Here is a 24,442-nt window from a genome sequence, read left to right on the forward strand (position 1 = left end):
TCTCTTACGGTGTTTGCCATGTGCATGTTGGGTCCACGTTTCCCCTGTTTGAGGACAGCAGTCCTGCTGGACGAGAGCTCGCCCTAAGGACCTCCTTCTCCATTGACTCCCTCTGTGAGGACACTGTCTCTAAGTGAGCTCACATTCTGATCTGCTGGGGGTTAGGACTTGCCCATGTGAACCTCGGGAGTGTCCTGTTTACCCCCAACAGGCATTGTGTATGAAATTCAGAGAATTCATGTGCCAGAACCGAGTCCCTATGTTCACATTTTGAATGATCGTTATATGGAACGAATGAATCATTGAACATCAAAAATTAATGATGTACTATATGTTGGCTAATCAAATTTAAGTTAAAAAAAAAAAACAAAAACGACTGATCGATAACCCCAAAGACACCAGTTCCTTGTTGGAAGCTGAAATCTAGCTGACCCACGTACATCCGTATGACGTGACAGCTCTGTGCCCCGCCTTGCTCACCGCAGGTGAAGAGCGACCGTCTGTCAGCATGCCCTTGACCACCCTCCCTGTGCTGTCCCTTCCGTCCCCTGACCTCCTCCCTCCACGACCACAAGCCTCCGCACACCTCCCCTGCCTCATTCTCACGGATGCATCTGTAATCCCAGAAAAGGAAAGCTTGACTGTTTGAGCAGCCTGAGGTCATTTTTCGAGTCCTAGAAAAACGCAAAAGAAATCATTTTGTTACAGATTTCTTGGTACAGATTATTTTGTTGTAAATAATTGATGACACACAGTATGGGTTTATATACCAGTAGCAGCCTGTGTAACCCTGAGGATCCGCGCTGCCTCGCCGCTTCCCCAAGGGGGGGCTGGGCTGAGTCTCATGGCCGTCCAACTTCCCTGGACCCGCGCTGGCTCTGGGTGAGCCGCCCTCAGGGTGCGATGACCCCTGTCTTCCCTTTTCTGCCGGCAGGTGTCATATTCAACACTTCCCTGGCCGGCAGGAACCGGGGGGCCCCGTCTCGGCAGCTGCCACCCCACGTCACCTACACCATCCGGACCAGCGTCTTATACAGCATGAGGACGGACTTGGTGAAAAACCCTTCCTGGAAGTTTCATCCTCAGAGCCTGCCGGCCGAAGGGTTCAAGTACAACTACATCTTTGTCCCTTTGCAAGACATGATCGAAAGAGCCATCATCTCGGTGCAGACCGGGCAGGAGGCCGGGGAGCTGGCCGCGCAGACTCAGGCCATCCCGTACCCGTGCCACACCAGGGACCTGTGAGTAGGCATCGCACAGCCGCGCCCCTGCGCGCCCACTTTATAGCGAGACGCGCTCTGCGTTTGGATCGCTGCGCTGAGAATGTCTTGGATCTTCTCTGTAGTCGCTCCAGAGAGCATTTAAGGAAGTCCATTCCCCTGTGTAACTGCTCCCGGTTGACTTACTACGCCCGGGCCATCCAGACACAGGAATAATGGTTGAGATATGGGGTCATGCAGAACTTTAAATTTGACGCCAGGCATCCGTAGCTTTAAAGACCCTTCAGAGCGAGTTTGAACAGTATTCACGGGGGTTTTGCGAGTCTGACTCCAGATGTCACCCATGTGAGCTAGGGAAACACTTCCTCTTCAGTGCAGATCTTAAAAAGTCGGCCTACTTGTGGGGAGGAGGGCCGGGGACAGTGGCTTGGGGACGCGGGGGGCAGTCTGCGAACATGTAGGAGTTCGTTGGTGACCTGGCTGTTGATGTCCTTGCAGGAGAGAAGGGACGGGCAGTTACGGGCTAGAGCAGCTGGACCACAGCACCTGAAGGAAGAGGAGGGGGGACAGGCCAGGCAGGGCCCGCAAAGTGGAGTGCAGGGTGTGCCCGATTGGGATGTGGACCCCTGGGTGCAGTCGGGTGGTCAGCGGCCTGACAGCCACGTGGCTGAGGTGGGTGTGCTCAGCCCTGAGGGATGCGGTTCCTTAAGCATCTTGTCCCGGGCCCGGACTGGAGGCCCCAGGATGCAGGGCTGGGGAGCACAGGAGGAAAGGGCCGAAGGGGAGGTCATCAGAGGGACCACCTGGATCCCAGGTTAGTTACAGGCAGCAGACGCTCGTCCTTCAGTGGGACACCTGCTCTGCAGAAGCCAGGGGACCGGGGTCACGCTTTCCTGACAGATGTCTTGACGTCTTACCTCCTCCCTGCCTGGGCACATGCCTTCCACACGATAGCTCAGCAGTGCGTTTTGATGAAGCAAAAGGTGGTGTCACAGGGACAACTTTCCCACTGTGCCCTGAGCACAGGTTGCCGCCTGCCTGATTGTGCTCCTCTTGCGGTATCAGAGCGTGGTGGACGGAACAGAGGGTCAGAAAGACAGAGACCAGGGTGTCATTTTAACCCAGGGACCGCCTCACTATGCGGATCATCGGTACATCCCTTCACCTCCTTCTTTGTAAAATGAAAGCATTTCTTTCCTTTCAAAGCGACGATAGTTTTCGGCTTTGAACCTTTTCGGCCTCGGCTCTTCTGCTCCTAAATTATTTTTCTTGGCGGCAGTAACACCAAGAGCAGAATTCGAGAAAAGGGCTTTTTCTGGCAAAGGGTCAGGCGCAAAACTTCATAGCAGCCCACATGCTGGGACGTTGCGGGGATGAATGACCCGTTTCCAGGTTCTCGGAGAAATTGGCTTTTTATGATGCATTCTTTTCCGTTGAATCTCGGGAAGATGGCATTCTGGAAGCCTCTGTCTAGCTCCAGAGCATGCTATTGATCTTCACCTCGGAAGGGGGGCCACGGGCGTGAGGGTAGGAGAGGCAGATTCCGTCTGGTCTGGTGCACAAGGGAGGCTGGGGGTCGCCTCGCCCCCCTCCCACGCAGGCTGGCTCCCAGGAGGGGGTGATGGGCAGGACAGAACAGCACACATTCCTGCAAACAGCTTCATGGCGAGTCGGAGGTGGCCCGCGTGGTCCGCTTTCCTTTCGTGCTGACGGTGGTGCTCGGCTAACGGGCTTTGGGGGAGGGGAGGGACTCAAAGATGTGCCTCTTCACCGCTTGACGGTAAGTTCTTGTGACTGAGACCCATCCAGGCCTCAGGCTGGAGTGAGCCGAGTGCCCTGGCGGGATTCCGGTATCACGGGCTTACTTTTTCTCTTTCTGTTATTGAAGTGTAGCTGAAGTACGGTATGGAGACTTGGCCCCTCTGTACGTCACTCAGTGCTCCCCACGTTCTGTGTCACCACCGTGTGTCCCCCTCTGTCCCCACCTACTGTTACGGTATTCGGCACTCTGCTGTGTGTTTCGTCTCCCTGACTTAGTTTATAACTAGAAGTGTGTCCGTCTCTACCCCCATCACCTATTTCGCCCATCCCCCTCCATTCTCCCCTCTGGCAACTGCCGGTTTGTTCTCTGTAGTTACAAATCTGTTTCTGATTTTTTTTTCTTGTTAGTGTTGTTTGTTTGTTTGTTTTGGTTTTTTTAGATGCCGCATATAAGCAAAATCACGTGGTATTTGTCGTTCTCTGTCTGACTTATTTTGTTGTGCAAATGGCAAGATCTCGTCCTTTTTTACGGCTGAGTAATATTCTATTATCTATATATAGAATATAGGAATATATAATGTATAGTATATATACATACAGACCCAGGATCATAGCAGGACATTCAGCCCGCTGGGTCGAAACATTCCTGCCTTGAACTGTCTGAGCTGAGTGTCCTGCTATGACCCTGGCTCATGGATTCACTTTTACTCGTTCCCTCCCTGGGATACTGTGGCACGGTTTCTCAGAAGTCTTTGTTTTACTCCTTGGAAGGAGGTGAAGAAGTATTTTCCTTTTCTGAAAGAGTCAAGCCTCGGAGGCTCTCATTGCGATATATCCTTCTTTTATTTCTAGCTTCAAAAAGTGTCCGTATCTTAAGGGCTGGGTGTATCTGCGGGAGGCTGAGACCCCGTGGAGATCCTATAAGATCCTGGTGCTTGGCCACCTGAGGGATGGTTCTGAAGCCTAGTGTCGACCACAGAGCACACACGTGTGAGACTTTTAGTGGCTCCCTACTTGTGGTATGAATTATATAGTCATTAATGGACTCATTTGTTCAACTATATTTATGTACTATTTGTTGGTCTCCAGACCTGGGTGAGTCAGTGAAGGGACAGGTGAAATCTTTGCTCTCAGGCTGGAGTTCAGGGAAGCAGAGTCTACACACACAACAAAGAAGCAGCTTGAATGGAATACTGGGAGGAGGTAAGAGCCAGCAGGTGTGGGATGAAGGCAGTGAGGAGCACCCAGAGGAATTATTAATGTGGTTAACGTCAGCCTTGCCGGGAAGGTGACATTCAATCTGTTAAACAAGAAAAATTCAACTGGGTAAATTTAAAGATCAAATGGGCTTTATTCAGGGATTCATGAATCAGGCATTAGGCATTGCCCTATTTGGCGAATACGAAGGAGCTTCCGGAGCTGTAGAAAGGGAAAGGCTTTTAAAGGCAAAAGGAGAATGTTTAAAGGAAATTATTAGCAAAGAACACATTGTTTCAGGCTAGGCTGCCCCTCCCAAGGGAACGGAAGGGGTCTCTCTGTGGCTTGCTCTCCTGCTGACCAGATAATTCCAGGATGACTGATTAAAGGTTACGTACATTCTTAGTGGTCTGGAACTTAGGCTGAGTATGACCTCTTGGTTTGCTGACGTGGGGCTCAGCACAAGTGACTCTGTTTCGAGCCTGTTGTCTCTCTTTTTAAAAAAAATTATTTATTTATTAGAGAGAGAGGGAGGAGGGGCAGAGGGAGAGGGAGAGAGAAAATCCCAAGCAGACCTCCCTCCCTCCTCCCTCCCTCCCTCCTCCCCCTCCATCCTCCCTCCCTCCCTCCTCTATCCTACTACCCCCCTCTCCTCCATCCCTCCCTCCTTCCCTCTCACCCTCCTCCTTCACTTCCTCCCTCCATCTGTCTCTTTCATCTAAAATCAGCCAGCAGCCCCTGGAACTGATGTTTTGAGGGGCTGACGCTGGGAAACGGTCCCCTGGGATGGCAGACTTGGGTGCGAGCAGGACGCAGTGCAATTTAAGGTTCCTTTCAGCCCTGAGATTCTGGGGTGGTTATCACAGGACAATTTACGATGGGAGCTCCCGGCAGACTTCATGAATACAAAGAATGTCAGATGTTAATTCATTGCTCCAGAGAGTAAGGCAATTTCATAAAAAGTTTTTCAGCAAAATGAAAACCGCAGCAATACTCTAGAATTATTTTACACACAAAAAGAATGTTTCCTTGAAAGCGGCCTACTCTCTCCTGATGGGGGGGCTATTAGGCTCCAGCAGACTCTCTGCTAAGCAGGGAGCCCGATGTGGGGTTCCATCCCAGGACCCTGACATCATGACCTGAGCCGAAGGCAGATGTTCAACCATCTGAGCTACCCAGGCACCCCAGAAATGTAGCTTTATATCCTTTCTCGTGACCCTCAAAGTCCGCATGGACTCACCTCCCTGCCGGCCAGAGAGGTTTTTTGTTAAAACCCCAGGTCGTGGTTTATGCAATTTCCCGGACTCTTTCCCATCACCAGCAGCCACAATGATGCTTCTCCGAAAACTGTCGCACATTTTCCCACACATCTCGTTCAGCCTTCGAGAACCTGGTAAGAGAAACACAACTGAAGAAATCGAGGATCGGACGGGTCACGTTATTCCCCCCCGCAAGGTGTCCTGACTTCTGAATGCCCTTCACGCCCCCAGGGAACTAATAATCGCCATTTAGTGCTTGCAAAGATTTTGTGTGGGAGCAGGCGTACCCTCTTGGTCACTCAGCTGCCACTTCACTCCGTCCTCTGTGAACGTCTGACTTATATTTTCTTCCTTTTTCCTCAGAGCTCTGGGTTCAGCCGGAGTGTGCAGGTGTCCCGAGGGCTGGGTCTCTTTAGTGCCTGGGGACAGCGAAGCTAATTGTCTCCTAATCAAGGGAGGGGTTCAGTGCCAGGAGGAGTGGTGCCAGCCAGATTCCCCAACGTTCTCGTGTAGAAACGGGGTGTGTTTCTTCCTCGGGGGAGGGGGAGGGACTGTAGGTTGAATCAATCACCAATGACCAATGACTTAGTCCAGCCTGCCCATGTCCTGAAGCCTCCATAAGATCCCAAAGGGACAGGGGCCGGAGAGCTCCCAGGTTGGTGAGCAGGCGGAGATGTGGGGACCGTGGGCCCTGGGTGGGGGGCATGGGAGCCCCACGTCCCCTCCCCTGACCCTGCCGCGGGCAGGTCTTCTGTCTGTTTCTGAGTTAACCCTCTTACAACAAACTGGTGATCTAGGGAGTAAACGGTCTCCCTGAGTTCTGTGAGTGGCTCCAGCAGCCTCGTCAAACCCAGGCAGGGGCCCTGGGCACCTATGATTTAACACGTTAAAAAACAAAATTCAACAGAGTACATTGGAAGATCCAGTTGGCTCTATGAAGTGATTATTGATCAGGCAGCATCCCGTCTGGCAAGGAGAGGGGAGCTCTGAGGTTGCACAAAATGGAAGGTTTTTCTAGGAAGGAAGGTGGGGCCAGCAGTTATTAGCAAAGAAAAGAAAGGATTGTTTCAGGCAAGGTCGCCTTCCCTTTGGGGAAGCGCTGGGGGTTTTATTGGGTGGATCACCTCATTGTCCTCTGGGAGGAGAGGGCCTTTGTGACAGATTACCTCATCCGTGTAGATTAGAACATTCTGGATTGATGGATTTAAAATCCCACTCCGGGAGAAATTGAAATTACGATGAAGTCTTGGTTTGCTGTCCCTGGAGGCAAGTGACTCCACCTGGGGTCTGGGGCTTTCTTTTTAACCACAGGTCGTCAGTCACTGGTGACAGTCTGGATTTGGGAAGGGCATCAGGAGTGTGTGTGTGGGATCTTGTGGGATGAACCCCTAACTGTGGGACATGACCCTGCCTTCAGGTCATGAGTGGTAGGATTGAGTTGCATTGTAGGACACCAGCTAACATCTGAGAATTGCCTGGTGGTGGGGGAAACCCTGCCCTGCAAGCCGGGGTTGGGAGCTCAGACCTTTTAATAGGGGAGCTTGATGAAGAGGGTTTTTGTACTCAGAGTCTGAGTTAACAGTTCCAAAAGTCTGTTTCTTTGGCATGCTGGGTCCTGGCAGCCAGTCCTACCTTCCAATGTTGTGGTGGACAGCCTTCAGCACTTGAGATCCCCTCAGAATCTCAGACATGGAATCGTGAGGTGCTGGCATGAAAAGTTGCGTTTGGGGGGGCCTGGGGGGCTCAGTCGGTTGAGCATCTGCCTTCAGCTCAGGTCATGATCTCAGGGTCCTAGGATCGAGCCCTGCATTGGGCTCCCTGCTCAGCGGGGAGTCTGCTTCTCCCTTTTCCTCTGCCCCTGCTCGTGCTCTCTCTAGCTCACTCTCTCTCAAATGAATAAATAAAATCTTAAAAAAAAAAAAAAGAAAGAAAAGTTGCATCTGGAGTCCAGGTCCACCTCTTGCTGGTCACAGACCTGGGGCCAACGATTTGTCACTGATGCTGGTAGGGATCCTCACGGTGATGGGGATGCTATTGCTGGCCTGCCCACCTCACTGGCTTGTGGGGCTCAGCGCTAGTGTGCTTGTGAAAACCAGACCTGGAAAGGGGACAAGACTGGCCTGTGAGCAGCCCACCACGCCCTTCTGGGCAGCGCTCACTGCTGGGATGTTCTTCTGGGTTCCATGGTCAGAGCCAAGGTTGGGATCGCTGGTTTCCATGGTGCTGTGTTCAGAGAGGCGTGCGGGCATGTGGGCCACCTCCCTTCCCCCTGACATTCCCAAGAGTTAGCAAACTTGGAATAAGAAAGCGAAGAATGGACATCAAATCCCCTGTCACTCACAGACACCCTTGTGCATCCCTCTGGTGCAGGCTGGGTGGGAGGACACAGCACAAATATGAACCCCAGAGATCCCCCCTCCCTGGCACCCCTTTCCTCCCAGGCACCAGTCACAGGGGCCAAAGCTATTGGGGGAAGGCAGGGGAGCATTGAGCAGGCAGGTATGGGACCTCAGCCTGCTGGCCCGGGTCTTCCAGAGGGAACAGAGAAGGGATGGGAGGGTAAGAAGGTGGTGGTCCTTCCACCCAGCAGCTGCCTCATGGGGTTCTGGGTTCGGCATCCCACTGGGATGTGGTCTGTGCGTGCTGGAGGAAGGCAGGGGAGCAGTGCGCTGAAGCTGGGCTGATGGGGAAAAACCAAAGCGGATTTCTCTGTGGTTCGTCCCCTCTGTGTGACTTCCATGCAAGCACTCATCACTTGTCTGTCTTTGAACTCACGGGATGGTGCTAAGAGAGGCTGGCCACAGAGAAAACACTCTTAGCAAGGGGTCATTAGAATGTAAATCGAGCATTTGCCATCTTCAGAAAAAGAGCTAGTGACAATTAATGTTTATGAAGATCAGAATGTCCTTTTAAAGAGGCTTATATAAATAAGAGCGTTTGATTTCCTGTTGGCAGACTTTTTTTTTTTTAAGATTTTATTTATTTATTTATCAGAGAGAGAGAGAGAGAGAGAGAGAGACAGCATGAGCAGGGGGAGTGGCAGGCAGAGGGAGAAGCAGACTCCCCACTGAGCAGGGAACCTGATGCGGGACTCGATCCTAGGACCCTGGGATCATGACCTGAGCTGAAGGCAGACACTTAATGACTGAGCCACCCGGGCATCCCATGTTTGCAGACTTTTATTGATAGTGCTTTTGTTTGGGTTCCAGAGTAGGAATGAATACACTGAAGAATCTGGAACACACTCGTTTGCTTTATTCTGTCTGAACAGTAGGGAGCAGATGGACATCCTATTCTGACCTCCCTCACTTTAATATGTTTCTTTTTTTATTGTTAGTTTCATAAGCAAATGATTATCTATCAAGAGTTGAGACAATAGAGGGGAAAAAATCCTACTTCATACCCTCTTCTTACACATCGGTTGTATTTTGTTTTGTTTTGGATCTGTTTCTCCACGTGGTGTCATGGCAATGCATCTTTTACATACTTGACATTGTGATTCTTGCTAAGAGTCAAAGTGTTTGTGCTGGTTCGTCTTTGGAAAAAAGTGTGTCCAGCACTTGCCATGTGTCAGGAACAGTGGTCGCCCGGCGTTCGTGGCCGGGAGAAAAAATGTTCTCCTTGCCTGAAGGAGGCTTGTAGCTTGGGGGACAGGAGGACCACAGGAAGGCCAATAGCAGCGTCCCCTCCTTTGTGGAGGTCCTGAGGGAGAGTGTCAAAGGGCCTCATGGAACTATGTTTGGACTTCATTTATCGATTTTCTCTGCATACTTGCAATATGAGTGTCGATGGTCTTCTTTTCCCAAGAGCTGTTTGAGTAAAGCTTCTTTTAATTTCCAAGTGGAAAGTCTCAGGAATTTCCAAAGTTACTCAGTGTACTTATAGTAAGAAAAAAAAATAAATTGAAAACTACTCCATGAGAGCATTTTTTTCAATCAGATTGACAAACACTCAAAACTGCATCATACGCTAACTGCCAACTCCCGTGGATGCATCCTAATTTTTACATTGCCTTCAGAAAACGTCTTTATCACATCCATGTTTTGAATTAATAGCATTTCTCTCTGTCAACCAATATATAATCTACTCTTGTGAATGATTTATGGGAACTTGGAAAGAATTTTTAATTTCCTATCTTGGGCGTATAGAATCGGATCTATATTCATTTTGTTATTTAGGAATTCTCTTTCCTTAAAGTGCAAACTTTCATTTGTCCTAGACTAAGGCAGATAAATCATGGTCCCCCTCCTACGTGATTGTCCCTATCCCTTTCCTGTGCTGCTGGCCTTTGAATGCCGTGCACAGATCCTCTGAGTCCTATTTGTACACGTAAGCCTGCCTTGTATGAAAGTAACTTGATGATCCCTGCTTTTTTTCCTTCCTTTCTCCCTCCCATTTTCTCTCTCTCTCCCCCTACATCTCTGTATTCCCATTTGCTTGATGTGCCTTTGCCCTTAAATTTTTCTGAAATGTTTTGTTTCAGGTGAGTCTCTTGTATGTCTCATATACCTTCTTATTGAGGCAAGGTTAGGTGTATAATAGCATGAAATGAAGTTTTGTGTATAGATGTTCTTAGTTAAGTATTTTTCTATACTTATGATTTTGCTTTTAAACTCATTTAAGGGCACCTGGGTGGCTCAGTCAGTTAAGTGTCTGCCTTTGGCTCAGGTCATGATCTCACGGTCCCAGGATCGAGTCCTGAGTTAGGCTCCCTGCTGAGTGGAGAGCCTGCTTCTCCCTCTCCCTCTGCCCTTCCCCCACTTATTCTCTCTCTCTCAAATAAAGAAATAAAATCTTAAAAAAAACCCCATATTTAATAATGCTTTATTGTTGTGCTGGTGGTTACCTTATAATTGCAACTTCGTATAAATAATATCAACCCTTTATATTTGTTTTTACCATGCAAAAAAAAATGGAGTAATTTCTCTTCTTCCATCATTAAATTTTCTTCTCCATCATGCAATTTTGGTTGATATTATCTCAATGTCTTCTCTTGTACCATGAAAGATGCCTATGCTTATAGTCTACATTTGTGAATGTTGAACAAATAGCCTCTGATTTTGACATTTGCCAACTTATTCTTTCTATCTGATTCATTTCCCCTAACCTTTCAATTTTTGTTTGTCATATCATTTCTACATTTCAGGGAACATAACATTTCCAGTCTGTCTTGTCATCTGATTTTCCATTTTTGTTTTAGTCTTACTTTTACTGGAACACATGTTCATTGCTTATCATTATCTTACACTGTAATTTACCGGTCATCCTTGGGTGGGCTAAAATTTGTCTTCTAGTAATTTCCTTAAGATAATCGTATGAGATAATATAACCTGAGTTCTTACGTGCTTAAAACTCTTTGCAGCATTTATATTTGAAAGGCAGCTTGGATGGATATGAAATCCTTGACTCAGTATTTCCTCAAGTATCTTGTAGAAATAACTCCATTATCTTTGGCCTTAAATGTGATTATGGAGCAATCTGAGGCCACTTGGATATTTTCCCGTTTTATTTGACCTGGTAATTTTGGCAAGTTGCTAGTGACTTGAAAATTCAATAAATTTAATGGGATCCATTTCATTGTTGACCGTTCTAGAATAATTGTCCATGGCAGAAGGTAAGACCTTTCAATGTGTAGATTCCAGTTTTCTTGCATTGAAACTTTTGATGGGTTCCAGCATCACCAATTTATTATCTTCCAGCATTTGGTTTTTCTTCTTCAGGGACTTCAGTTGCATGGATTTCTTTTCCCTGCATTTCTTATCCATAAAGTTTCCTTAATTTAAAAAAATACCTTTTTCTTTATTTCTGTTTCTTTTAGTTGTGTTTCTTATGTCAATTTTTAATGTCCCGTACCACTTTTTGTGCGATATCAATTTGACTTGCGCTTCTTCTAATTATATCTTCATTTGTCTGATGGCTACTCTTTCCCTTCTGTTTCTTTCTAGGTTCTCCCAGTTCCCATTTCCTATCTTCTTGCTCTCTTGCCACCTCATCACCGAATTGTAACAATTCTGCTGTAGGGTGTTTTTTATGTATGGAATTGCCTTATTAAATATTTTTCCATTGATGGCAAAAAATACGTTCGCTATTTTCAACTGCCTCATGTGACCATCTTTTTGGGCACATGTTTTTCATTTGTTGGTAACGATGGGACTCAACCACCTTTATTCCTTATATAAATGTGCTGGATTTTTGTTCTTATGGTTGTTACTCATTCTGAATGAATTAGGAATTCCTGCCCAGTCATTTGCAAGGGGTCCCATTAGTGGTGAGCACCAGGTGATGTTAATGGCCACAAGGACTGAGCGTTTCCTGCAGATACATGTGGTCTTCACATAATGCTCCTCTTCTCTTTCCCTGGCCATAGGGTCTGGGCACAGGTGTGGCTTCCGATACCATCCCCCTTAACATGCAGCTTGGCACCCACTTAACACATACTGTTCTATATATTGTACCCTCAGATCGTGCCCCTAGAATTTAAGAGGCACAATTTTGATGGCACCTTCTAGCTCTGCAGAGGGTGGGGTTTTGCTACTGATATCTCTCTTACCCGCTTTCTTGTGTGCCTCCTTCTTGACCTTGATTGTTTTTAGCAGCTGTTTCAAGTACTTCCAAGCATTTGTCAAAATCAGAATGAACGTTCTTCCCTTCTCTTATTGATCTGAGACTGGTTTTCAGGAGTGGATTAGGAAAGGGTGAGGTACACAAGCCGTGTATTCCAACTTCTCATCCCGTGCAATTTCTCCCAAGTGGCCTCACTCAGCCATGTACGTGCAGAGCTTCTGGATGTTCTCTGGAATCTGGGGTAGTGGCTGCAGGAACTCCAGAGTTGGGTTTATTCACTTGCAAGCCTGTCATGACTTTCTCCTTTATGAAGATGCAGGGGGGGGTTCCATAGGACACGCACATCATAGCTCCAGACACACATAGAATCCTGACCCAGTGTGACTTCTGGGCAGTAACTCAGATGGAATCTTCACATAATATTTGTGTGGGATACTTATTGGCTCCTCTGTAAGGCTCAGGTTGCTGGAAGAACAGAGTTTAACAGCCGTCAATGCCAGTGCCCTTTTTATTTTAAGGATTTTATTTATTTGAGAGAGAGCGTGCGAGCGCACAAGCGGGGGTGGGGCGGGGAAGGGAGAGGGAAAACAGGCTCCCCACTGAGCAGGGAGCCTGACTCGGAGCTCGATCCTAGGACCCTGATCATGACCTGAGCCGATGGCAGATGCTTCACCGACTGAGCCACCCAGGCTCCCAGTTCCAGTGCTTTTAAGTAAAAAAGACATTGTTCATGAACACATAGATAAACTCTTTTCAAACCCCTCCCATCCCCCAAATAAGCTCTGTATTAGTTGTTTTTAACTTTGTAAGTGATCCAAGAGTCATTTTTTGCTGTAAATGGGGTTAGTCTGGGAGAAGAGATATTGCTTGTGAGATATGCAGGTTTACATAGGATTTGACACTTTCTCTTCGTAGCCTTCTACTTGCACTGGAAACTATAAAAAACAAGGACTAAAAAGCCTCAGAAAAATCACAACACTGAGTAGCATATGAGTTAACTATTTAGTGTCTCTGGATAGCATTGGAGTTAACAGATATTGAGCTTTAAAATGCGATTCACCAATTTGATGGCTCATTATAATCGTCTTAGACAGAAAAACAAACGAAAACAAAGACGTTAACCCACCCTCCCCCTCTTTTTTTACTCATTCGCAGTTTCCTTAACAGATAGTTGGTTTCTAATGTGTGGATGGCCTTTGCCAAGCAGAGGAGGTATAGAGGGAGGGCTCACCGTCCAGTGGGAAGGGCAGATGGCCCGCGCTGTGGCTGACACTCTGAAGGGGCGGTCTGGGGGCTGTTGCAACAGGGACCCGGCGAGATGGTTCTGTCTGCAGGTCGGCATCTTTGCCAGCACGCTTGTCTTGTCTACACTGCTGCACGTCTGCTTTGGCCTTCCCACTCCTTCTTCATGGGCTTTGCCACCTTCACTTCTCTGTCTATACCGCATTCAGTGGTCTTTTTAAAAACCATACACTTGATAGGTCCCCTCCGCATTTCCCTCTCCCCCTTCCAAAGCCCTTTTGCGGAATTCCCTTGTTCTTTGAGTAAATCCACTGTTGCCCAGATGTAGAAAATCCTTGCAGGATCTGGCCCAGCTGATGCGTGACCCCATCTCCTAACCCACGTGGTCCTTGGCCACTCCAGAGCCGTGCCGCCATGCTCCCACCTCCAGGGCTTGCACTTGCTGCCCCTCGGCCCGGAGCCATCTTCCTCCAGATCCCTGCGATTCCTGCGGGACTCATTTCCTTACTTCATCTGCTCTCCGCTCTGATGCTTCTTCTATAGACAAATTGCCCAGCTACCCTGTTTGAGATAGCATCCCTTTCCACTGGGGCTGAAGCTGTTCTTCCACGTGCTTGACACTGTGCTGTGTATCTCCTTGTCCTGGCTTATGTCAGGTGCTTCCCCCGCCCCCCACCCCCGAATGCAGGATCCTTCACGACAGGACCTTTCTCTCTTCGGTTCAATCATGGACCACACGCCCAGTCAAATGGCTTGCCCCTCTGGGCGGCCTCCGTGATGAATTAAACCAACCCATGGCTCAGGGAGCCTCCCTCCCTCTCTTTCTTTCTTAGATTTTATTTATTTATGAGAGACAGCGCGTGTGCACGGGAGCGGGGTGGGGAGGGGCAGAGGGAGAGGGACAAGCAGACTCCTTGATGGAGCCCGATGCGGGGCTCGGTCCCACGACCCTGAGATCATGACCTCAGCCAAAACCAAGAGTCAGACGCTTAACTGACTGAGCCACCCAGGTGCCCCGCAACAGGGAGACTTTCAACGGGCACTTTTCAGGCATCTTGTAAGGCAATAATCTATGGTCAACTGAGATCATGCATTGAAGAAACACAATGGTCCCAACTAAGTGGGGAAAGTTGTAGTCAGGCGTGAACGGCCTGTGTCCTTCTCCCCACCTGCTCTGCCTAGGAAGGTGTCAGCACTGATTGGGGGTGGGGGACAGTGGCCGCTCAAGGGACCTCCAACCAGTGCGTCTCCTTCCTGAGTTCGCATGCCTACTAAATCAGGACACCAGGCAGCCGTCCCGTTGAAATGGCCAAACGAGTTAAAAGTGTTTGTCACTTGTAAGGACAACGTGAAAATGCATGCATGCGTGAGCCGGACTCTGAGTAGAACCACTGTCCTTGCCCTTGGGTGCTGACGGGATTATTTCCTTGCAGATTTCTGAACAACGTCGGCTTCTTTTTCCCTCTGATAATGATGCTCATGTGGATGGTGTCTGTGGCCAGCATGGTCCGAAAGCTGGTTTACGAGCGAGAGATCCAGATGGAAGAGGTAACCAGCCGAGCCCGCTTGCCTGGGGGACCAGCAGGGGCGGCGGGGGCCTTGGAGCTGAATTCTGTCCCATAACACCCCCGGACTCAGTTTTGCCTGCCCTCCTCTCTGCCGGGGTTCCCGTGCACAGCCGGGACGGGGCCCTGGGGGGAAAGCATTTCACGTTGCAGCCTGACGCCCTGCCAGGTTAACCGGTGTTTCCTGTGGGGATGGAAGGAAGCCCAGGGACGGGCACACCAGGTTCAAAGAAGGGGGCCAGCAATGCCCATCAGCAATTTTTCTACAACCTGAAAAGACCTAAGGGCGGACTTCCCACCTTGATTTATGGTCAGATGGCTTCACGGCCACCTTGCTGTTTTTGTTTTAATATCGTTAAAACCGGATACTATCAAAACTGCTCTTAAAGAGTGAAAGTTCCTGAAAGTACCCGGTGAAGGCCGGCCTCCGCGGAGGATGGGTGCACATTAACCTCTTGCCTCCTATTAACTGAGGTGAAGGAGCAGCGAGGTCAAGTGCAGTGTTCACGTTTAGTTCTGACTGGGACTTTCACTGCTGTTTCCCACGTTGTTCACCTATTTAGAACGGATTTTTTCCCTGCATTGCTGTGTTTCCTCCCCATCTAGCGGGGCCCCTGGACGTGGGGACTGGGGACCAGGGGTCAGTCACGCTGAATTGGTCTCATTTTACCAGTGACCGGCCCCACCCTCCAAGATACCCCGATGTTACAGACAGAAAACAGGAGCTTTAACGGATGCATTAGTTTTGTTATTACTTTAAGCTGAGTGGTTTTGCAAAATGCATTCTAACACTCACACGAGAGACGCCCAACTCGAACAGCTTAAGGTCCAGTATTTCCCCCCTCCCTTCGTTGTTCTGTTTGTCCTCATTAAACCAAACCAACACAACCAAAATGATGAAAGATTAAAAAAGAAGGAAAACAACTAAAAACACCAAAAAAATAAAAAGGGGAAAAGAAACAAAACCAGCAAAGTCCAAATGGATAAGGGAGCACCTGGGGGCTGGGGTCTGCCCCCGCCCCTCCACTGTGTGGGCTCGCGGCCGTGACCTCCCCAGGGGAGCGTTCGCCAGAACGGGTGCTGGGCTCTGGGGTCTGTGCGAGGCTGATTTCCACGTGGGCCCCAACATGGAAGTTTCTAGTGCCACCTCTCTCCTGTGATCTGATCTGTTCTTTCTCAAGGATCCGGGTGATAACTCTGCGTTTCGTTCTTTTGACAGTACATGAGGATGATGGGAGTGCACCCCACTGTCTTCTTCCTGGCCTGGTTCCTGGAGAACCTGGCTGTGTTGGCCTTAAGCAGCGCCACCCTGGCCGTCATTCTCAAAGCGAGCGGCATCTTCGCGCACAGCAATGCCTGTATCGTTTTCCTCTTTCTCCTGGACTTTGGGGTGTCGGTCATCATGATGAGTTACTTCCTGAGTGTGTTTTTCAGCCAAGCGAACACGGCTGCCCTCTGTACCAGCCTGGTGTATATGATCAGCTTTCTGCCCTACATAGTGCTGTTGGTTCTCCATAACCAACTGAGTGTTGTCATTCAGACGTTTCTGGTAAGTGGGCTGTCTTTTCTTTCTCTTTGCTGTATCTACCCAACCAATCAGTCACGACATCCGCCCATCCGCCTGTCATTTTCAGATCTAGGTGGGCTTCCTGATCCCTGCTCCTCTTTACTCGGCCCCCGGAGGCAGACCTTGCAGCTGCCATTCAGCGGCATTGCAGTGATTTTGCTAGAAGGCAGCCCGTGAAGATTTGGCGCTTTTCACATAACAGGGACTCTCCTCTGGAGACTTTTTGGAAATCGGTCATACCCCAAAGGCAGCGTAGGACCTCCGTGTCTCTTTGTTTCCTGGATGGAAAGAGATAGCTTTCCAAAGCTATTCTAGCAGCAAAAATTAAGCATTTTTCTTGAAGCATCAGGAATGACCTCACATTAAGTGGAAAGATCCCTCCGTTAGCAATGTCGGAATCATTCATCCATTTAAAAAGTACGAGAATTCTGTCAGGTGTGCGATATGAAATACATAGAAGAGACACACTCATTCCTTCTTGGATGAGACATGCCTGGCGGGCGCAGGGGACTCTGTCCACAGGGAAGGGACGCGTGTGTGGCTGAGGACGGCCCGCCCCAGATCTCTCTTCCCCCCCACAGGTCAGGCCAGGTTCCCCAACTGCAGTCTGTTGGGAGGTGTGACTGGAACCACTAAGGGAGAATTTGGGAGGTGTCAAGGAGGGGTAGAATCTCAGCCTCCTCTGGGGCACTTGAAGGCCCTCAGAAGTCACCTGTCCCTGAACAGCGTCATGACGGCTGAGGGACCCTTGCCTGTTGGGACGGTGTCACTTTCTCTGCTCACTTGGAGCCTCAGGGTAGAATACCTCTGTGAAGGCCACGTTATTTTTCTCCAGCATCCATAAAGCTCCATGGTTCCTACTGGCCGTGGACACACAGCACGATGAAGAAATGCCACCTTGAATCAGGATTTTAATCCATTGATAGGTGCTCACCAGTTCCAATTAGCTGATGTTGCACCTGCAATAATTCAGAACCAGTAATTTTGGGTTAGTGTTCATTAGCTGTTTCCGGAATCATTAAAACTCCTGGGATCCTTTACCCCCCTCCCACCCCCCCATACTCCTTCCATGTAGGGAAAGAGCCAACTGACCACCTGGCCTGAATTTCAAATACTGTCATGTGTGTTTTTTACTTCAATCCATCTGTTTAAATGTTCCAGCATACACCGTTGGATTTCCTTTTTGCATGTTCAAATGTTTCCTTGCCAGAAAAAAAAAGAAAAAATCTAACTCTGGTACACGATCTTTTTAAGCGTAAAATACATGTTCAGTGGGCTTTTTTGTGGACGTAGGACCTGTCCAGTGGAAATAAAGCAGCATTTTCCTCCAGTGGGCTCTCTCGCTAGTGCAGAATCATGTGGATGTTCCATCAGTCTGCCCTCACCACGCTCCAGGGCATTCACATAATAATAAAAAACAAGAAATCGCTCCGTTCTGTTCTCCACTGTTTCGAGTTACGCATTTCTGTATGCGGTGCGTCGGGTCTATGGCATTTCAAGCATCGCAGTAAAGAGAAAGAATTCTTCCCCACATTAAAAACTAGCTTGTTATCAGGCTTTTCAGAGTGGGCTGACGTTTGGCTCAGTCTTCCGGGTCAGATACTGAAATCACCGCCCGGAGCGATGCTTTGGTGACGCTCGGTGGGAACACCCTGCGGCCTCTCTGTTTGAATTTAGTGCCGTGGGTTTTCTGGGGTCTCCGTCAAGCGCTAACGTACTGTTTCTCTCTCCGTTCCCCCTGGGCAGTCCCTGCTCTCCACCACCGCCTTTGGACAAGGAGTGTTTCTCATCACCTTCCTGGAAGGGCAAGAAGCAGGTAAGGAAGGGGAGGCTTTTGTAAAACGAGATCCAGTGATTCAGGTGTTGAGGCGTTTCCAGTTGGTCCTCTTGCAAGTGCGGGAGGAGAAGGTCTTTATTACAAGTGGAACGTTTGGATCGAGACGCTGGTGTTTGCCTCAGCTGATGTGAATACCCCCCACGGCCCGGTTGCCCTGGATAGATGCATTTTGGTGAGGCAACAAGTCGAGATAGAAGTAAAGCAACACTAAAACACACACACACACACACAAAATCGTAAATGTTAGATATTCGAATGTGGTTAAAGCCACTCCACCTGATTTCCTTGAAATCCACTGAGATGAAGCAGGCTCCCAATTCACTTGAGGAATTGTGATTGGCGGGATGCCCTACCTTTCGACCCGGCTGCGTCCACCTTGGCTTTGGGGTTCTAGGACGCACGGACTCACTCACCTGAAGCTGCCCTGAGAGAGGGTGTGCGGTTCTGACTCTGACCTTTTCCTTCCTCCCAGGGGTTCAGTGCGGTAACATGTACCAGGCTCCGGAACAAATGGGCATGACATTTGGCTGGGTTTGCTGGATGATTCTCTTTGATTCAGGCCTTTATTTTTTATGTGGATGGTACTTGAGCAACTTGATTCCTGGTAAGAATTCTGCATGGTAAGAGATGCCCCAAATAAGCTAAAAAAGCAGTTTAAAGCAATATACATGAGTATTAGAAGAATAAGTAATTATTCTAAATTTAAATGAGACCTCAGAGAGGGCGTTCGTAGGATGCGTTTTAGAGGGAGGTGTGAATGCTTGAAGAGGAGATGGGCTGCCCGAGTCCTGAATGAAATGGTAAAGGCGATGCGAGGATAGAACGGAAGTGCCTCGATCCTGACGGACTCTCCGCTCGCCCGCCCCAACCCGGCCACCAGGCAGCTTCCCAAGTGGGTTTCTGTCAAAGAACAGGAAAGACCTAGGATCAGGGTTCTCAGGATCAGGGATATGGGGAGTTTCTGTCAAAGAACAGGAAAGACCTAGGATCAGGGTTCTCAGGATCAGGGATGTGGGGAGTGAGGGCAGGAGAGCCTGGGGGCACATACGTCCTTGGCCCCACGGGGACCAGGTCGGGCAGGAATCAGTGACGGTGTGGAGCAGGAGTGGAGAGGTCTTTCTCTTGGCCAGGTCAGCTGGGGACAGAACCTGGACGAAAACCAGGCTGAGAATGAGGGGCTGTGCAGGGGGCCGGGGTCAGGTGTCACCTCCAAACCCGGAGTGTCAGCGGCGTCAAGTGTGGGATTTCTCCCGTGGTGTGGCAGGTGCATCCTGAGGCCACGGGAAGCTGGGCCACCAACAGTAATGGTTTTCCCTGCTGTGTTTGTGGGGAAGGAGGTACACATACCACATGCTTGGCTCAGGCCGAAAAGAGCAGAAATAGCTTTTATAGTTTATCTTATATTTTTAGCAGTAATGTTTTGATGATATTCTATACCCTTGCTGAAATGACTTGTGATTCTGTCTCTGTATTTTCCAAAGCACCTGGATATTTCAAGTGGCATCTAACCTTTAAAGTTAAGAACTGAGAGAGAGAGAGAGAGACATAGAAAGAGAGATGTTCTAATCATACACGCATTGACTATGAAAGGATACAAAGACAATCCGTCCATTCTGTTTTCAGACTTGGAACGCTCATGTGTCACTGAAGGATGAGTAAAAATCCAAATGAAAGGTGCCATTGACAAGAGTATCTTATAGAAAATCAGGAACACACGGCCTCCAAGAATTAGAGAGCGTGCATAAACCTGCAATGTGTTTCATTTTGGAATTTTAGATTGCGTGGTCTGGGGACTTTGAATAAAATTAAAGAAAAACTGGATTCTAGGAAATAAGAAGTTAAAAAAAAAGTTAACTGAGGAATACCAAGGTGAAATAAAATCGAATGACAAGCACTGGATATTAAAAGGCAGCTAGCCGGCACAAGGGAGGGATGTTAGAAAGTATGCACGTGATATTGATGTTAAAATATTTGAGGAAGGGGGTCACGAGCAAAGGAATAGGGTGCCAAGTCACGGCCGGGGACGGGAGGGTGGCTGGGTGTCCCCGGAATTGGGAGAGATGCAGACAGGTGGCTGGAAGGAGACAGACAGACGGGCCTTGCAGACTGATGCTCTCCCTGATGAGGAGACACACAGACCAAGTGAAACAGAATAGAAATGGAACAGTCATTAACCAAGGAGAGGAAGAACCGAGCTTTGCACAGTCAGGGCTCACCGCACTGAACACAACATTAAGGGACAGAGACCTACAGCTACATATAAAATGGTGATGTGTCCACAGACAAGCATAAACCCCAGCGAAGACAGGTTACCCTTGGCAGTGCAGAGATCCACAGGAAATCTGGGCAGGAATCCAGAAGGAGCTGAGTTCTCCCCTCCTCCTTCAGGACGGGAGGCATGAGGAACCACGGTGGGAACGTTGTCCTATCTTAAAGTAAGGCATTTCCAGCGAGCGAACCCCCGGTCCTGCTCACTTCTGCAGGTGCAGCTTGCTCCAGGACGGAGACGGGGCGGGGGGGATGGAGACAGAGATCCCGGGAAGGAGGGTAGATCGGCAGGTTTTGCAAGCGCGGCTGAGTCAGATCTGAAACGGGGCAGCAGCTGAAGCTGTCGGGAAGCAGGTGGAGAAGCGCTTTGGGTTTGATGATGATGATGATGATGATGATGGTGGGAGCCTGGGAGGCTCTCTCATGGCTGCAGTGTCTTCTCAGGGCCATCGGGGACCGGGGAAGGTGAGGTGGGGAGGAGATCGGGGGACTGGAGAGGGAGGACAGGCGAGCATGTCTCAGCTGGGGTGCCCCGTGCCACGCTCAGCGTCCCCTGCCACGCTCAGCGTCCCCTGTCACGCTCAGCGTCCCCTGTAGGTGCTTGTCATGGGCGGGAATTAGATGTTGAGGTGAAGGCTCCAGCCACTGGGGAAGGAAGCAAAACACAGCAAGACAGAGATGTCACAACCAGGAGACAGACCACCATTGTTGGCAGGTCCTATGCAAGAATCAGTTGAAGAAAGGCAGGACCACTGGGATGACTGATCTCAAACGCACAGACAGGAGAACCACCAGCTTTGCTGCGTGTCAGCAATAAATGTGACGTGGTAACATTCTCAAGAGCAGTAAAATATCTCGGCGTGAATCTAACGTAGAAGAGAGTATGTATCAAATAAGAAAGTAAAAAATTTGGCAGTGGGGCACCTGGGGGGCTCAGTCAGTTAAGCATCCGACTCTTGACTTTGGCTCAGGTCATGATCTCAGGGTCATGAGGTCAAGTCCCGCGTCGGGCTCCTCACTGGGCGTAGAGCCTGCTTAAGATTCTCTCTCTCCCCCTCCCCACTCCCCACGCTCCCTCTAAAAAAATGGTGAACATAAAATAGATTTGAATAAATACAAAGAGATGCCATGTTCCTTAATGTGGATATTTACCGTTTTAAGTGTGTTGATTTTCTCCACATTAATTTATACCATTTCGTATGAAGCGTTGCGTTAATATAACAAAGCCCACATAAATCATTTAAATAAAAAATACTGAAAAGGGAATTTGGTTTTGATTCATGAAATGTTTCTAAAGGGCAGCTAGAAATGTAAATTAATGACAGTGGTCAAAAACTGTTGAAAATAATGAAGGGGACTGGTGGCTGATGACCACACAGAACCTCACTGTAAACTGTCAGGGATTAAAGTGGCTGAGTGCTTACCTAATAATAGAGCAGTGGAACGGACCAGAAAGTTTGGGAGCCAACCCACTGTAGTAATTTCATTTGTGTTAAAGGTCGCACTTTTAATCAATGAGAAAGGTTAAAAATTCATGAATTTATCAGAGATAAATATTACTAAAAATAATGAGGAAATAGGGGAAGTATGATTTTTTTTAGAAAAATTATGATTGTAAAGAGAGCGAAGGCCTTTCTAACCATGATGCCAGAGACATAAATAATAAAAATTGAGTTTCTATTATAAGAATTTTAAAATATCCAAATAAATATAGTTACAGGACGCTTCACAAGCTTATAAAAACTGTTTAATGAATCCATGAAAGAAAATGTTAACATTCTCAATTCACATTTTAAGAAGACCTATCTGAATACAAATATGAGGAAATAACTTGAATAAACCATCATAAAAAGAAAGGTTGATATATGATAAACTTATAAAGTATTTTCATGTCGCACAGAGCATAGACGACAATGTTTCCTTCTCGGATGAAAACTGTAATGACTTGTGGAGGAATATGGGCCTGATTTTTCTGTGTAGGCGTTTAGTTTATGGGAAAATGAAATAATTGGCGATAGTCCCCCTCCCCACTCCCCACGCTCCCTCTAAAAAAAAATGGTGAACATAAAATAGATTTGAATAAATACAAAGAGATGCCATGTTCCTTAATGTGGATATTTACCATTTTAAGTGTGTTGATTTTCTCCACATTAATTTATACCATTTCGTATGAAGCATTGTGTTAATATAACAAAGCCCACATAAATCATTTAAATAAAAAATACTAAAAAGGGAATTTCTACAAGCAGTAGAGTGTGTCAAATTTGTCGTATGTTAAAAAATTCTTAAAATGTTTATTCTCAGGGCGCCTGGCTGGCTCAGGCAGTGGAGTGGGCAACTCTGGATTTCGGGGTCATGAGTTCAAGCCCCGTGTTGGGTCTAGAGATGACTTAAAAATAATATCTTTAAAAAATGATAAAAAATAAAAAATAAAAAATTAAAAAATTAAAATAATGTTTATTCTCTTTGACTCAGAAATTTGAAGAAATAGCCAGGTGAATGCAAAGTATGTGTGCACATAGATGTTCTTTGCATGTTATCTTTGAAAGCAAAACTCTGGCAAACCTACATTTCTATCTAAGAGTGTGGACTGAAGATGAATCAGTTTTGCATTTGTAATATGGACTCCTGTGAACTAGTTACACATCTATGGAATTCTGTTTTACAGGAATATATGTGGGGGTGGGATATGGGAGATCATTGCTGTGGACCAAACTGTCTATGAAATAAGGGATAAAATATAATAATACTTAGTTAAAATTTAAAAAATCGTAATTGCAGTATAGTTAACATACAGCGTAATATTAGTTTCAGGTGCACAATACAGAGATTCAGCACTTCCATCCATCACCTGGTGCTCATCACGACAGGTGCACTTCATCCCCATCACCTGTTTCCCCCATCCCCCACCCCCTCCCCTCTGGTGACCATCAGTGTGTTCTCTAGAGTTGAGTCTGTTTTTTTGTTTTTTGGGGTTTTTTTTTTGGTTTGTCTCCTTTTTTTGTTGTTGGTTTGTTTTGTTTCTTAAATTCCACATAGGAGTGAAATCATATGGTATTTGTCTTTCTCTGACTTACTTCACTTAGCATAATACTCTCTAATTCTTTCCATGTCACTGCAAATGGCAAAATTCATTCTTTCTGATGGCTGAGTAATATTCCATTGTATATATACACCACATCTTCTTTATCCATTCATCTGTTGATGGACACTTGGGCTCTTTCCATAGCTTGGCTCTTGTAAATAATGCTGCAGTAAACATAGGGGTGCGTATATCTTTTCAAATTGGTGGTTTTATATTCTTTGAGTAAATGCCAAGTAGTGTGGTATTTCTATTTTTAATTTTTTGAGGAACCTTCATACTGTTGTCCAGAGTGGCCGCACCAGTTGGCATTCCCACCAACAGGGCATGAGGGGTCCCCTCTCTCCGAATCCTCACCAACACCTGTTGTTTCTTGTGTTGTTGATTTTAGCCATTCTGACAGGTGTGACGTAGTATCTCGTTGTGGTTTTGATTTGCATTGCTCCCTTGATGAGTGATGTTGAATGTCTTTTCATTTGTCTGTTGGCCATCTGATGTCTTCTTTGGAGAAATGTCTGTTCATGTCTTCTGCCCATATTTTAATTGGATTATTTGTTTTATTGGGTGTTGAGTTTTAGAAGTTCTTTTTTTAAAAAAGATTTTATTTATTTGAGAGAGAGAGAGAGAGAGCATGAGCAGGTGGGAGTGGCAGAGGGAGAGGGAGAAGCAGACTCTCCGCTGAGCAGGGAGCCCGATGTGGGGCTCAATCCCAGGACCCTGGGATCATGACCTGAGCTGAAGGCAGGCGCTTAACCGACTGAGCCACTCAGGCATCCCTAGCGGGGGCTTTTCACTTGCATGGCTGTGTGGGATGAGCCTCACAGAAGGCAGGTCAAGGGCAATTCTTTGTTGAGCTGCGTTGTTCTGCCCTTTGTAGGAC

At 47.7% G+C, this 24,442-nt stretch overlaps 1 protein-coding gene across 1 annotated transcript in view; it reads left to right on the forward strand.

Annotated features, from left to right (window-relative positions):
* Positions 1 to 24,442, forward strand: part of ABCA13 (ATP binding cassette subfamily A member 13) — a 375,994-nt gene that overhangs the window by 135,964 nt on the left and 215,588 nt on the right. Inside the window, exons 31-35 of the mRNA XM_078059915.1 lie at positions 935 to 1,241; positions 14,677 to 14,791; positions 16,028 to 16,357; positions 18,122 to 18,191; positions 18,685 to 18,816. Coding sequence (XP_077916041.1) covers positions 935 to 1,241; positions 14,677 to 14,791; positions 16,028 to 16,357; positions 18,122 to 18,191; positions 18,685 to 18,816 — 954 coding nt within the window. The remainder of the gene's footprint in view (positions 1 to 934; positions 1,242 to 14,676; positions 14,792 to 16,027; positions 16,358 to 18,121; positions 18,192 to 18,684; positions 18,817 to 24,442) is intronic.

This window comes from Halichoerus grypus, chromosome 12 (assembly GCF_964656455.1).
Source record: "Halichoerus grypus chromosome 12, mHalGry1.hap1.1, whole genome shotgun sequence".
NCBI lineage: Eukaryota > Metazoa > Chordata > Mammalia > Carnivora > Phocidae > Halichoerus > Halichoerus grypus.